Source organism: Diabrotica virgifera, chromosome 3 (assembly GCF_917563875.1).
Source record: "Diabrotica virgifera virgifera chromosome 3, PGI_DIABVI_V3a".
NCBI lineage: Eukaryota > Metazoa > Arthropoda > Insecta > Coleoptera > Chrysomelidae > Diabrotica > Diabrotica virgifera.
In genome coordinates, this window is record NC_065445.1 from 61,858,291 (window position 1) to 61,875,515 (window position 17,225).

The window sequence follows — 17,225 nt, forward strand, 5'->3', positions numbered from 1 at the left end:
ACATCTTCATATTTCTATGCCATATTATAGTTTATACTATTCTATCATACTTGGGGTAATATTGCTTTGTCAAATTTCAATATTTTGAAATTTCATGGTCTGTGAATTTTATTTTATGTAAAGAGGTTTGCTTAAAGATAGAGATATACAGGGTGTTTCATTAATAATTGTCCATATAGTAACTGGAGAAACCTTAGCACAAAATACGAAGATTTAACCTAAAACACTTAAATAAAATGTGGTTCCTTACTGAGTTACAGGGTGTTTTATCTAGAAATTTAAAAACTATTTTTGCTCAGCATTTTAAAACTATTCTACGTATAATTTTCATACTTGGCAGGAAGTATAGATACTATACAAACTACTAAATTATGTTAAACAAACGTTTATGGCTATTACCAGAGGCGTACGACGGGGGAAAGTGAATGGTTGACCCTTTCCAAATTCTACGCCACTGGCGAATTTGCTATTTTAGTTAAATTTTTGGATTGTCCAATACTTTCTATGAAAATAATATACTCTCCATTTGTAACGATAAAGCCATTAGATTTCGAGATATTTGAAGTTAAAAATGAAACGACACCGATATTTTGACCAGAGTATTGTGTCGCTTCATTTTTAATTTCAAATATCTCGAAAACTAATCATTTTATCGTTACGAATGAAGAGTATATTATTTACATAAAAAGTATTGCAAAATCAAAAAATTACACTAAAATGGCAATTTCGTCTGTGGCGTAGAATTTGGGAAGGGTCAACCAGCCACTATCTCCTGTCGTACGCCTCTGGTAGTAGCTAATATAGTCTGTTCGCTAAACTCAGACGCAACTTTCTAGATATTTTAGTCGGTAATTTTGCCAATTTTAGTAAAATTGGCAAAAAATAATTACTAAATAGTTAATAATCACTAAATAGTTAATAATTTTGCAAATTTTTGCAAAATTGGCAAAAAACAAAAAAATTATCGACTAAAATATGTAGCCAGTTGCGTCTGAGTTTAGCGAACAGACTTATAGAAACGTTTATTTATCTTAATTTAGTAGGGTGTACAGTACCTACAGGTTCTGCCAAGTATGATAAGGATACGCCGAATAGTTTTAAAGTACTGGGTACAAATAATTTTTAAATTTTAATCATATGAATCATAAGTTAATCAAAATAACTGTGCCGTTTCATATTTAACTTCAAATATCTCTAAAACTAATGACTTTATCGTTACCAATGAAGAGTATATTATTTACGTAGAAAGTATTGTAGAATCTAAAAATGGCACTAAAATAGTAATTCCTCCAGTGGCGTAGAATTTGAGAAGGGTCAACCATTCACCATCCCCTGTCGTACACATGCCATCACAATTTAGTAAAGTGTCTAGTAGTCGCACTTTCTGCCAAGTATAAAAAGGATACGTCGAATAGTTTTAAAATGCTGAGCAAAAATAATTTTTAAATTTTTAGATAAAACACCCTGTAACTCAGTAAGGAACCACATTTTATTTAAGTGTTTTAGGTTAGATCTTCGTATTTTGTGCTAAGGTTTCTCCAGTTCCTATATGGACAATTATAAATGAAACACCCTGTACATGGTCCATGAAAGTACTTTTCAATTTTGGAGTCGTTCAAAACGTAGGCGACCAAAAAAAAAGTATAATTGACTTGGTAATTACAGACCGTAACATGGTGATATATGTGAGGCATTATGCAATAAAACCCAGTCAAATGAACTATGTTGAGCATATAGTTTGACTTTTTTAATCAACTATTAAAAATGAATATCTACTGAACAATTAAACTATATTATAGACGACTCATATCGTGAACTGAAAAAAATCTGAATTTGTGCACAAAAATGATGAGAGACATTATACCACATCTCTCGACTACTCCAATCGCCTTAATGGAGGTCATACTTGACCTGTCTCCATTACATATATGGATGGAGAAGAAGGCAAAGGTAGAAGCCTACAGAACGGAATAAGACGCCAGGAGGCAGGGCGAAAGTCTACCAGGATCAAATCTGGAGAGATAACTAAAAATCACCCAGAGTTGGGAATCTCGTAATGGCAGGTCAATGCTGGTGAATCATTGGCTGGTGGATCACGGCTGTAAAACCGATAAAGGAGTTGGAGCTAAAATATACGGAGGAGAACCAAGGCCAAGTCTGACTTAAAGCCTAGTTAACTCTGCAGTCTTCTAAGCGGACATTTATGCTATAGAACTGTACCTGCAGGAACTAATAAAGAGGAACTGTAGGGACAGATCTATAATCAGGCGGCATTCGAGGCACCTGACTCCCATTTTGGAACTGTCTTCAGAATCCGATTCGGATCGAAAACAAAGTAACAAAGTAAGTTTACGAAATACAGATATTGTGGCAAGACTTTACGGAAAATGCTTTGCGTTAAATAAAGACCATAATCGATTACGCATTACTTGAAGCACAACACCACATATTGAACAAGAACCGATAACTGTGACATATGTCTTTAGAAATGATGAAAAATTGAAGAGAGAGAAACAGAGAAAGAATTGGAGGAGGGTCTCTGACAAATAAAACGTGATAAGGTAAAGCTTAGTTTGATAGATGGTGTAAGGCAAGATAGAAGAAAGACTCAAATAGAAAACCGAACAGAATAATGACAAGAAAACATTATCATGGTCTACAACTCCATTATATTGGGATTGTATATTATAATATACGGGCGTAGGAATATGTCGCAGCAACTCTGCACCTGGACCTATTGAGATATTTTTGCACATTAGACAACTTCAGCCTTCAGCGTCTATTGATAGACCAAAAATTCGATGGACACAAGGATTTCTCTTTTATCTAATAGAAAAATTACAAAAATTTTTTGCAATATTTTGTTGTCGTTCTCTTTTATATATTTCCATGTTCATCGATATAATTTTTGGTTTATAGGATTAATAAAAACATGTTTACCATAAATGAGTTCATTTTAATATCTACTTTCATCGTATTTACCCTTTGGTATAACTATTTGAACGAAAGATATTATTTTTAACTAAGATACTCTTCTTTCAGAGCACATTTATATTAGCACCTGTTTAAGCATTTTAAATTCACTCGTGTCACCAAGCTTTTTGCTCTTTATTTTTGATAATACTTATTTTAATAATATGTATATTCCAATTATGTATTAACTTTCTAGATGGTTAATTTTTATCAGTTTGTTAAGATATATACTGGCTTAACACAGCTTCCCATCTGCTTCACATTGCAAAAAATTATAATATATTTTATCCTTGCTAATCCGTTTGTATATTCGACGCTTTATATTCATATTAGTGAGCTTACTAATCATATTAGTCCAAGAGCTGGGAGCGGATTTTGCTGGTGATAAGTAATATGGACAAACTATACGGGGATATGTTGAATTAGTTGTTTACATGTCTTTCCCCTACGGGCGGAAACCAGAGTGGGGGACGAGGGTAGTTATAAGGGGTCAAAGTCCCAGATTTTATTATTTTTTTTGCGACGCTCATGATCGAGATAGTGCATCAAAATTTGGGAATAAGTATACCCACCACCCCTTTGTTCCCCACGCAGCATTCCGCTCCTGGAGATTTTGCTTAGTTACGTCATGTGCTACTTATTCCCAAATGTTGGTGCACTATCTCGATCATGAGCGTCACAAAAAAAATAATAGAAATCGCGACTTTGATCTCTTATAACTACCCTCGTCCCCCACTCTGGTTTCCGCCCTTAGGGGAAAGTCATGTACACAACTGATTCAACATATCCCCATATAGTTTGTCCATGTTACTTATCACGAGCAAAGTCCGCTTCTATCTCTCCGACTATATATTTACATTAACATTATAATTTAGGTGTTTCCTGATATTTATAAGAAAAATGCGATCCCTATCTCAGAGAATAAACAAAACGTTTATTATCTTATGTATTTTTTGAAGTTGTGAATATTCTTTGCGCTATTTTTTGTGGGCTTTTTGTCATATGCAGTATTGTTTACTCTTTCCTTTTTTGTTTTTGCTTTTTATTTTCTAACGTTATATTATATTTCTCTTTCGTTTTAGTTTTCTATTTAATGTTCAGTTCTTCAGGAGTTGTAATTTAGAATACCTGAAGTATTTATCAGACGTTCAGTCAACTGATGGCCTTATATAATTATTTACTAGTTGGTTTGAAAGAAATTTGTTTAATAGTTCATTTTTAGTGGGTTGTTGTTTCATAGAATAGTATATTGTAGTTATTAATAATTCATAGAGTTTTCCCAATCGATATGAGAGCTTGGATGACACTTCTTCGCGTGGTCGAACGGATTATTTATTATTTACATGCCTTAATTTCACACGCCATCATTTTACCATCTCAACAGTGCGTAGGCTCACATCTTATTTTCGATTTCGTTTCTTTAGCCTTTTTTTTTGTACCCACTGGCTACCGTAACAGTGTCAATATTTTTGGGACCGTTTGCTTCCATTTCTTCCCCATTACATGGTCTAGCCCTCTTCAATTTGATATACTGTATAATGTTTCTTCAGCCACCTAGTATCATAGTCAATAACTTTCTTTCTCTACATTCTAATATTTGCTAATTATTTGTTATTGTCTACGTTCCTACCGCGTATTTTAGGACTGGTTGTAGATTTACACGTTGTTACGTAGGCAATTATTTTAACATGCTTGCGCAATACTACTCTTACTTCAGGAACATTTTCTTCTTACACTATTTCTTAATGTTCTCTCTAAGAATCTATGCCTTTGCATCCTTCGGGTTTCTCGATTTCAGAGATGGTTTGACCATTGTTTTCTGGATATTACCGCTGATCTCCTTCCAGCTGGTGATTTACCTCTTGTTATTTTTACTACTCTGTTTTCACTTTCTCCTGGTGATTTATCTCTTCCTATTTTTACTACCCTATTTTCAGTCATTCGATTTATGCGCTGGTTACATTCAATTCTTTTGTTCTTAACCTTCTTCTTCTTCTTCTTCTTATAATAGGCCTCTTGGCCTGTTCCTTACCGATTTTGCGCTTGTATTCGTAGCTGTGATGTTGACTGCCAGCTATCTCGCCACCTTTTAAAGGGCCTTCCTATTGGTCGCTTGCCTGTTGGCTTCGAATCCCTGGCTATACGGGCTATTCTCTCGCTGTCCATTCTCGTTACATGCCCACCGTACTATATCTTGTATGTTACAGAGATCTCTTATTCTGTCGTTCGGTATTCTGTCTCTCAATGTTTTCCCAGTTATTGACCTCAGCGTTCTCATTTCTGATGTTCTCAGTATCCTCTTGGTTTCTGCTGTGTCACATCTTGTTTCTATCGCGTACGTCATGATCGGTCTTACACATGATTTGTATATGCGTATTTTTCCTTCCAGCCTCATATCTTTGTTTCTCCAGATGACATCCCTCAGACATCCCGACACGTAATTGGCTTTATTTGCTTGCTTTCGGACGCTCTCTTTAACATCTCCATAACTACATATTTCGATTCCCAGATATTGGAATCTCGGGACTTGTTCTTAACCCATTTGTTTATTTCTTCGATTTTGCACATGTACCTTTTAACTTCGTTCCGTACTCTTTCTCTTAATGTTTTATTTGTTATTCTGCAATATTCAGTATGCAAAGTACAGATTGCCGTAATGGTTGCCAACATCCGAAACGATTAGGCACTACAAGAAGAAGGACAGTATCGTCTGCCTATCGAATACTGTTTATAACCTTGTCCCTTGATGACAATTCCTTCGTTAAAAGAGCTTCCAGGCAGATGACTTCACTATAGACCTTAAATAGCTATGGTAACAAGATACAACCATGTCATACTCCTCTGCGTAATTCTATTTCTTGAAATGTTTCATTTTCTATTTTGATATTAGCCTTCCAATTCTAATACAAAATTCAGAATTATTCTCAAGTTTGTATTATCTGTTTTTTCTTTCAAGAATGCTTCTCAACTTATCATTGTGTACTATATCAAATGCCTTTTCAAAATCTATAAACGTAACCGACAACACAGACATATGTTTCCTGATTTATATCTAAGCATCTTTGTGTCAGCACGTTCAAAGCGAATAATTCTTTTCGACTACCTAGCTCTTGTTAGAAATATTTTTGATAGGTGGCTCATTAGTGATATTATTCGATGATCTGGACATTCTTTTGCATTAGCGTTCTTTGATAACGTAATGAATGTAGACAGCATCCATTCTTGAGGTATATCTGCGTTATTATATTGTGTTGAATATGTGTAGTATTATAATTATTATTAATTTAATATTCATTAGCTCTAATAATTGAGGGGGAACCACTCAGGTCACTTTGCTTACTTGCTACTTCTCTTTTTAGCATCTTGGACCTATTGTCACCATTTAATTGGGTAATTGATTTTCTGCAGTCTTCAAATAATTCGCTTACGTATTCACTCCATCTGTCAATTTTCTAGTCTATAATAATCTTCTCTTCCTTGTTTTTGAGAAATACTATTTGATATCTCGTTTGGGTGCTTGTGATTTAACTATTTTGTGTATATTAAATGTCTCGTACTTCCTCTCATAGTTTTCCATGTCTACACATTACGGCAAATACAACATTTCTATTTTTTTGTCATTTCCGTTATTTTTATACAGTATGTCCCTGTAAGTTGTATCCATATGGAAAACTTTTTTATTATTAATTTTACGAAAAAAGTCATTCTTCATAAAAAGCTCTGCATGGTTTAAAACCTAAGATTCAACCATCAGATATCAAATTTTATGAATATTATACGAGGCATGTCAAAAAGTTTGAATTTCACTCAAGAGTAAAGTAGCTTTATTTTTCACAATATTGAAAATTGCTATTATGAAAAGTTGTTTGGAATTAAAAACTATATTCTAATATGCAATTACATCCTTCTAATTGAAATTTTTTTTTTTATTATGGATTAAGATTATTTTCAGTTATTTCAATTCTGATAACCCTTTTATTATTAATTTTTCGATAAAAAGTGATTCTTAAGAAAAAGTTCTGCATGGTCTGAAATCTAAAATACAACCATCTTATGTCAAATTTTATCAACTTTATACAAGATATGTCAAAAAATATGAATTTGGCCCAAGAGTAAAATACCTTTATTTTTCACAATATCGAAAACTGTTATTATGAAAAGTTATTAAGAATTAAAAACCATGTTTCAGTATGTAATTACATCCTTCTTATTGAAATATCCTGAACTATAAAGGTACTTTTTTGATCTAAATTTATCTTTTTTGACACACCTCGTATAAAATTGACATAAGATGGTTGTATTTTAGGTTTTAGAGTATTTTAGACTATGCTGAACTTTTTATTACGAATCACTTTTTTCGTAAAATTAATAATAAAAGAGTTATTAGAATCACTTTTTACGGAAAATTAATAATAAAAGAGTTATTAGAATTAAAACTACTGAAAATAATGTTAGTTATCCATAATTTTTCAAAGAAAAAATTTTTTCAATTAGAAGGATGTAATTGCATATTAGAATATAGTTTTTAATTCCAAAAAACTTTTCATAATAGCAATTTTCAATATTGTGAAAAATAAAGCTACTTTACTCTTGAGTGAAATTAAAACTTTTTGACATACCTCGTATAATATTCATAAAATTTGATATCTGATGGTTGAATCTTAGGTTTTGGACCATGCAGAGCTTTTTATGAAGAATAATTTTTTTCGTAAAATTAATAATAAAAAAGTTTTCCATATGGATACAACTTACAGGGACATACTGTATAATTTCAGTTGTTTCAATGCTCTATTGTCTACTTTGCCTTCTTCTTTTAATCCGCTTTCTATATAAATATGTTCCAGCTTTAACAAACTAATATTTTCGGTTACTATTTTACTGGTTATAATAGTATTTTTATAACATTATCAGACTGTAATACACCATTATTATAACTTTGCTCTTTTATATTTCCCCACTCAGTATTTTAATAAAATATATGATATTCCTATTTATTCGTCTATAAATGATTGATAGATTCAAGATTTCCTTCAAATAGTTTCCCGGATTTATCATTTCACTTTCAATTTGATGCATTAGCTGTCACACTTAGAATAGTTTCTTAGAGATTATTTAGTCATTTAAAGTATGGGTACCTACCTTAAAGAAATATTTAACTAACTTAGCTATATGATTTTTAAATGATAATTAAGTCTTGCACTTTTCCCTAGATGCTTAAATTTCACATTCTCAGCATGTTAGATGTAAATAATGGACATACCAAAAGAGACAAAATACATTATTGGATCAAACTGCTTTTCCAAACATAACTACATATATCAATTCTTTTGTGTAGTTTTTTTAATTCTCCTCATTGAAGTGTTTAAACTTTGCCTCTATAGAGCGTTTCACGTTAAAAACGGAACATTGCTTAGATAGGGCTACGTATTTCTTATGGACGATAGAGCCGCGCCGATGCCGCTTCTATCGTATCGAGCATGAATCATATATCGGCATTCTAGTAGCAACACTTGCCTGAGAGTTTTGGCAACACTGATCTGCATAAGCCAATCGTTCCATTCTTAACGTGAAGTAATAGTAAGCAAACTGGGATTAATAAAGTGGTCTCTCTCTCTCTCTCTCTCTCTCTCTCTCTCTCTCTCTCTCTCTCTCTCTCTCTCTCTATCTCTCCCTCTCTCTATTTCTCCCTCTCTCTATCTCTCTTGTCGTTCCCCATTACTGAGGATCGTGATTTCTTCCAATATTCCTAACAATGTTTCTCCATTGGTCTCTATCTTCAGCTGCTCTAAGAACTTCGCAGAATGAGTTTCCAGCTGAATGATTTATTTGGTCAGACCATCTAGTTGGTGATCGTCCTCTTGATCTTCTCCCCGGAACGTTTCCAGAAACAATTAATCTCTCCAAACTGTCGTCACCTCTGCGAACCACTTGACCAAAGAATTGCAGAATTCGTTGCAGACATATTGTGGACAACCTGTTTTTAATATTGAGTTGGTTTAGAATGGAAACGTTAGTCCTATGAGCTGTCCAAGGTATGCGCAGCATTCTTCTCCAGCACCACATCTCAAAGGCATCAATTTTTTGGCGCTCGCATGCGCGAAGATTCCAAGTCTCTGCTCCGTATAGAAATATTGAGAATACAAGGGCATTCACCAGTCTCATCTTGATATTTTGAGAGATAGATCTGTCTTTCCAAACTTTAGTTAGGCAACTCATCGCATTTTTTGCAATACCAATACGTCTCCGAACTTCTGCTTCACAGTTACCATCGTTAGTTATACTAGACCCGAGATAGATAAAGGTGTTTACTATCTGGTATTCCTGTAACATGTTAGTCAGTTGAATAGTGTCGAATCTGTCGACCACCATTATTTTTGTCTTAGCTTTATTGATTTTCAGACCAACTTTATTGCTTTCGTACTCAACTCTTCGCAGAAGATCAAACATTTCTTGTTCATTTGTTGCTATAAGTGTAGTGTCATCAGCAAATCTTAAATTGGAGATTTTTGTAACTAGTTTGGAAGTAGGAAGTTTTGTAGCTAGTTAGTAGGAAGCGATTTGTAGCTAGTCAGTAATATTATCATATATTCTTGTTGTTCTCCCAGTGCCTATTGGTTTCGAATGATGGCGATCATCAGAGCAATTTGTGTCTCTTCAACGCCTGCCCAACATAGACTCATCCTCGACTCATCTTTCTTTTTACTTCCAACTAAAGTAAAGCAGACTATATTATATTTGATTATTTATTATGACGTGACATTGGTTGTCCCAGACATGTTTGAATATCTGGGATTTCTCGAAGTCTCTGTTCTTGATGTATGTTTCATGCTCGTTTTCTCTGACACTTAGTCGTCTTGCAGTTTCTCCTACGTAGAAATTGTTGCATTCACAGGATATTTTATAGATGCAGCTTTTGGACTCTTTGTGTTGTTGGGTTTGGTTTTGGACAGGATAGATCTCAGAGTGTTAATTGTTTTGAATGTTGTTGTGATGTTTCACTTGTTTCCTGTCCTTTTCAATTTTTCTGATAAGCCATTTACATATGGTTTTGTTGTCATATTTGAGTACCTTCTTTTGAGTGTCTCTGGAATGCTTGTGATGTTTTGTTGTTTCTTTTCTTCAATATTGTGGAGCTCATGTTTATAAATGACAACGGGTAGTCATTTTTCTTCCTGAAATGCATTTTCATTGGAGCAGGTTTTTCGGGTTCTCTCATGCAGGTATTTGATAATTCCTGTTTTGATGTTGTGGTTGGATTGATAATTTAAATATCTGTTGGTGTGGATTGGTTTTCTGTAGACTTTGGTTGCATATCTTGCGTCTTCTTTTGTAATTAGCACATCTAAAAAAGAACTGAATTATTGTTTTCTTGTTTCATGGTGAATTTTGTGGATTCTTCTTTATTGTTGATGTGCATCAGATATTTATTCAATGCTGCTGGTCCATGAGGTAAAATGGAGACCACCTCCATGAATATATCAGCTAATAATAAAGATAAGGATGAGCCCATAGCTAACCCGAAATTTGGGATTTCAATAAGAACTAACCTAGGCGTTGGTGAGGCAAAAAATATAATCTTCATACTTAAGGGGTTACATAGGTCTTGGGGGTAAAAAAAGTGACTTTTTAAAAAAATTATATCTCGAAAACTAAAAATTATTTTGATTTATGATTGGAACATGTAAAAGTATAGTACTTAAGGTACTCTCAAAAAAATTTTTAGCCAAAAATATCCATTTTTGTAGAGTTGACTGCAATTTTTCGACAACAGCCCTTTTTTGCGGTGGGCAGCATAACTAAGTCCAGTCTCATCTGAAATCAAAAAATCAAAAAGTTTCTTGTAGCTTATACCTCTGGCTAGTGAATGAATGAAAGAATAAAAAAAAATTAAATTTGAAGATTTTACATAAGTTTAAACACATTTTTGGCCCCAATTTTTCTCATTTTTTCAAAAATGACCATTTTTAAAGTAGTTTTTTTTATAAAACAAAAACAACTTCACCTAATAAAAATTCCTTCGTTCATTCACTAGCCAGAGGTATAAACTACAAGAAACTTTTTGATTTCAGATGAGACTGGACTTAATTATGCTGCCCACCGCAAAAAAGGGCTGTTGTCGAAAAATTGCAGTCAACTCTACAAAAATGAATATTTTTGGCTGAAAAATTTTTTGAGAGTATCTTAAATACTATACTTTTATATGTTCCAATTATAAATAAAAATAATTTTTAGTTTTCGAGATATATTTTTTTTTAAAGTCACTTTTTTTACCCGCAAGACCTATGTAACCTCTTAAAGCTCTCCCAAAATAGCTTTGCTTGTCAAGTTTATCTACAGTAGAAACATAAATTTTGCACACAACATGTAGTATATTGTCTACATAAACTTTTGAAACATAGTTCGATATTAATCATAAAAATTTATGAACAAATATGTATGTCATTTTTGGTTGTCCCCGATATACTGTACTTAGTTAACCGTTATCAGTGTTGTCTTTACTGTTGCAAACTATTATTTTCGTATTCATGCTTCAATAGGAACTAAATCAGGTAAATTTAGTTCCGTATATGTTATGTCATTGAAGTATGCTTGTTCGTTGTTTAGAATACTTTTATTATAAAATTTTGGATTGTATCATCGAATTTTTAAATTAGATTAATCCTTCGTATGTATTTACATTACAAATGTGATTATTGAAGAATTACTAGCGAAAACATTACTGCTACTTATTTTTTAATAACTGTGAGAGGTATTGATTAAGTTCTGTTAATAATAGCAAATTGTTACCGTGCTTGAAAATGTACTAACAAAATTTACACTCTAAAAATATCTATAATTAAAATAAATACCTAACTAAAATAAATACTACTATTGTTTTGTTCTCATTACTAATTTGGAGCTGTTTCTAACATTTTCATTATTATCTTTGCCTTTATATGAGGGGTAGCATTTTGTAAGAACATAGGTTTGAATATCTATTAGAATAACTAACATTTAACAGTAACAAACAACTCGAGGATACACCATTATCGAGCAAAATGTTGTTTAATTTATGGTAGATCCCTCAAATTCTGGATTTCACGGAACCTTACCATATTTAGCATTTTTTGTACTGTCTACTAGGATGTATGGTCGAAATAACAAGAAATCAATGCTGCTTTGGAATCATTTTCTTTGTCGATCTTGCTTGCTTCTTTGTATGTATCTTTAGTCAATGCTAATTCTGAATTTGTTTAACGAAGATATATTATGTATATTAAAATGTTTATTTGCATAGCTTCTTTTTAAAAAAAGTTTAGTAGAGTGTTCCACAAATTTTTTGGGAGTACTACACTTTTCTATAAATGTTCCTCCCGCTGAAAGTTTTCTATTTCTTCTATTATTTAAACTTTATCTAAAATTGCATTTAAGGTTTCGTTGACCTAGAGTCCAAAATTTTAACAAAACGTTTTTAAAATGTGCTTATCGTTTAAAATGAAAAATCATAAATAAAAGATTATTAATAACCTATTAATAGATATTGTGACGCTCCCAAGCCGGTCCTGTCATTCTGGAGACTTCGAATTAAGGCTGATTTTCACTACCATGCAAGGCAAGTGCTCGGCATGGGCAAGGCATCGGCTCGGCAAGATACATTTTACATAAAATCTTATGCACTTCACGGGATGTAATTCACACTATGCGTGCCAGGCACCGGCAAGCGACGGGCTTTGCATGCGACGTTCTTCTCGAAACAATATTTGCCTAGCATGTGCCGTGAAGGTCACGACAGTGTGAATACCTTACCGGCAAGCAATCTGCAATCTTGGTTGTTTAAAATCAGTTTTATAAAGACGATAGAGAAAAGAAGTATTTTGGCTATGTCCTTCCATTCGGATTTCTCTTGTGTACTTTTTCTCCATTGTCTTATGTTCATGGTTTTCATGTCGTCTTCCACGTCATCCATCCCTCTCGTTCTGGCCCTTTCTTTTTTTCGCCTTCCTATCGGCTTCCATTGTAATATTTTCTTTGTTGTTTATTCATTGTCTTTTCTCTGCACATGTCCCAGCCATGACAGTCTTTGACTTTTCACAAATTGTACAATATCGTAACCTTCATTCAATTCATTAACCTCGTTGTTTCTACTGATTTTCCATGTGCCGTCTTCTGCTTGCACCGGGCCATATACTTTTCTCAGTATTTTTCTCTCGAATGAACTGAGTTGGGTTTCATCCCTTTTCGTCATTGCTCAGGTTTCACAACCATACGGGTCTAATCAATGTTCTGTAGATAGTCATTTTGATTCTTTTGTCTAATAATTTCGATGTCATCAATCTTTTAATAGCATAGTATGTACGATTCCCCTCTGGAAATACGTGCATTAATTTTGATCCTACTGATTTCTGTGCCCAGATATGTGAAAGCATCGACACGTTCAAGAGTATAGTATTATATTGTGATATAATTTTCATTGTCAGGTGTTCTTTTGACGGTCATGTCATTCGTTTTTGCTTCGTTTATTTAAAGCTCCCTTTTTAGTGCTTCAGGATCAATGTTTTTGAACGCTTCAGTTAGTCGTGTTAAAGTGTAGAACTATATCGTCTGCATATGCAGTAATTTGTACTGTATTGGTGTTTCATTGGTTTTTCTGATGGGTGACTCAAGAACTAGGTTGAATATTATGGTTCAATATGCAGCTATAAGTTGTTAAATTCCTTCACTGTCATTCGGTTTTATTTAAAAAATTTTGTCTGATCGTCTAAAAGTTCGGAGTGTAAGGTTGCAAATTCTCCTTCTTTTATGCGTTTCTTTAGCATTTTAAGCACCCAACAACGTCTTTTTCTATTTTTGCAATATTTGTTTCCATTTTCTGTTTCTTCGTCTAATATTAGAACAATTTTTATTAACGTTCAATTTCAACATTGTTCACTACACAAAGCAACCAACCCGCGGCAAGCCTTTCGCAGTGTGAATTGGCTCCGAAAACCTTGCCCGTGCCTTGCCGTTGCCGGTTCGGTTCCTTGCACGTCTAATGAGAATCAGGCTTTAGCCGACAGCGAGTCTGGGCCTCGATTTTTGACCCTTCGCTTCGTTATCGAACGTATTCGCTACGTATACTAAACAGATTCGAAGCGAATACGTTCGATAACGAAACGAAGGGTCAAAAATCGAGGCCCTGACCCTTTTTAAAGGCGAGGCAAAAAAAACGGGCCAGGGCCTCGATTTTTGACCCTTCGCTTCGTTATCGAACGTATTCGCTTCGTATGCTAAACAGATACAAAACGAATACGTTCGATAACGAAGCGAAGGGTCAAAAATCGAGGCCCAGACTCGCTGTCGGTTAATTCGAAGTCTCCAGAATGACAGGACCGGCTTGGGAGCGTCACAATATTAAATAACCAAAAAAACGTAACTACCATATCGTATGGATTAAAATTTAACTTCTTTCAGTGTGTAAACATATGAGCAGCAGTAAGCTAGTAAATTATAAATAAATACTAGGTACATAAAATATAGTACAAAAAATAAAAATGAAACACTAACACGACTACTTCATAAACTGATATATTTGTATGAGTCCTTGATTTCGTTTATATTTTAAGTTTTATTTTATTTCTGATTTTTTACTCACCTTTAATTCTAATTATGTGAAAGTAGTAGGTACATATTATGAAAAATGTCACAACTATTAAGATTTGTACACTAATTAACAAGTCCACGATATAATATTAAGACATTTTAGATATTGCTATTATCGAAACATATAAAATACGTTCTATTATATTTCATTTGTATTCAAAATTATACAAATTGGGAAATAAGCCACAATTTAACTTGAAAAATGATTTTATTGACATTTCGACTCCCACTTCGGAGGTCGTTATCTAAAAAGTGGAAGTCGAAACGTCAATAAAATCATTTTTCAAGTTATATTGTGGCTTATTTCCCAATTAGAATAGTAAATTACATAAATGCCACAAAGAAATAGCTTCAAAACAATATATACAACTTTTTACAAAGGTTGCATATTCTAATGCATTATGCTTACCAGGATGCCAAAATGAGAGGGCATAGGTTGAGATGGTTTGGTCATGTTCAACGTCGAGACGTTAATCACCCAATACGAAGAATAGCTGAAGTGCAGATTCCTGGAAGGAGTAGGAGAGGAAAACCAAAGAAGACGTGGGGGGAGACGATTAGGCGGGACATGTTGGTAAAGGGGATGAATGTTGATATGACCCAAGATAGAATTGTGTGGAGAAATGCAATTAGGGAAGCCGACCCCGCGTAGGGATAAGGCGTAGATAATGATGATGACTAATTCTATATTATAAAAAATGACATTTTTCGTAATATGTCTCGATCTTTAAAATCGATTCTTTTTATTTATCAACTACACATACGATTTATTATAGTCAATATGAAGTAAATTTCAATTTTGGTTAATGTTATTTGTTTGAACAGGGGGTCAAAATAAAGCTGTGTGGGAGGATGTCACAGGATCCACACCTCTTACGTTCGTTAAAGATTGTGTTTCATTCACAACTACAGTATCTGCAAGATTTTGGCTGATGGACTGCAGAAATGTGGCGGATGCTGCCAGAATGGCCACGGAACTTTATAATCAGGTATTTTAAAACTTTTAATTTTTTATAATTGAATTAATCATAAAACCCGTATTGATGCGTATTTTGAAAATAAAAGTGATATAGTAAATTACTAATTAATTTATAATAAGCTTTGTATAATAAGTATCAACTTTTACCATGCAACTACTGAAATATTTATTTTAAACCATCACCTAACATAATATTAGTCCTGTCGCCAGGGGGGGATACAACGGCCTCCTTTATTCAGACGGACTTAACCAAGTTTTTTTTCTGTATTTTGACCCGTATAACACGAATTTTTTGGGTAACAGTTGATCCGGATGTCGATAAGATTGTTATAAACAAAGAAATTGAGGAATTACGTAACAGCGATTTTTCGCAAAACAAAACATTTTTTTGTATTTTTGAGGTCATTCTAAGCAAAAAATGTTCTTAAAAGTTTTTTTCGTAGGATGCATAGTTTTTGAGATAAACGCGGTTGAACTTTCAAAAAATCGAAAAATTGCAATTTTTGAACCCGAATAACTTTTGATTATAAAATAGCAATTCTGCCTACCGCATTTGAAAGTTCGTCAAATTCTATCGGTTTTGATTATTTGCATTGCTAAAAATTAATTTTCCTTATTGCTAAACAAAGCTATAAACAAATAGTGTTTCCCGTGCCCAATGCATGCGTTTTAAGGCATGCTACGTAGAAATTGCCTGTTTGTAGGCGCGCTCGTTCGATTTTAAATGAGAGATGCATTGAAAATATCACTCAAGCACTATGTGTTTATAGCTTTGTTTAACAATAAAAACATTTTAACAATGCAAATAATCAAAACCGATAGAATTTGACTTGAACTTTCAAATGCGGTAAGCAGAATTGCTATTTTATTTTTTAATCAAAAGTTATTCGGGTTCAAAAATTGCAATTTTTCGATTTTTTGAAAGTTCAACCGCGTTTATGTCGAAAACTATGCATCCTACGAAAAAACTTGTAAAAACATTTTTTGCTTAGAATGACCCAAAAAATACAAAAAAAGTTTTGTTTTGCAAAAAATCGCTGTTATGTAATTTCTTAAGTTCTTTGTTTATAACAATCTTATCGACATTAGGATCAACTGTTACCCAAAAAATTCGTGTTCTACGGGTCAAAATACATAAAAAATTTAGACAAGTCCATCTGAATAAAGGAGGCCGTTGTAACCCCCTGGCGACAGGGCTATATGTTTAAAGTAAACTAAATTTGCTCCTTTTTACTTAGCTCTTAATGTTCATAAATATTTTTATTTCTAATTTATTCGACATATTTTTGTGTCATATCAGCCTTTTGTATTTTTTAATAAGCAAGTCAAAACAAATTCAGTTAAAGACGACGACAATATGATGTTGGTAAGTTCAGAATTGAGAAGAAATATGATCCCTAGATTTGAGCTTCGAAAAAGATTTGAAAAACCAAAAACTAAATAGGTAGTGTGGGTGAAGGATGGATCTACATTATAGGGATCATGAGAAAGACAGCGGAAGAAAATTTTAGTTCCAAAAATGACGGGAAAAAAGAATGGATGAATGGATGGAAAACAATGAAATACGGGAATTCCAGAGAAACTACAATGATATGCAGAGAGAAGACTCGGAAGAAGCTGTATATCTTAAACCGTTAGCTTGTTAGAAAAACTG

The 17,225-nt window shown here is 33.4% G+C and overlaps 1 protein-coding gene across 12 annotated transcripts in view; it reads left to right on the top strand.

The window, feature by feature from the left end:
• The window catches only part of LOC114339297 (ankyrin-3), a 539,512-nt gene that overhangs the window by 470,503 nt on the left and 51,784 nt on the right, over positions 1-17,225 (top strand). For all 12 annotated transcript variants that reach the window (XM_050646489.1, XM_050646490.1, XM_050646493.1 and 9 more), the window contains one exon: positions 15,418-15,581. In XM_050646489.1, coding sequence (XP_050502446.1) covers positions 15,418-15,581 — 164 coding nt within the window. The remainder of the gene's footprint in view (positions 1-15,417; positions 15,582-17,225) is intronic.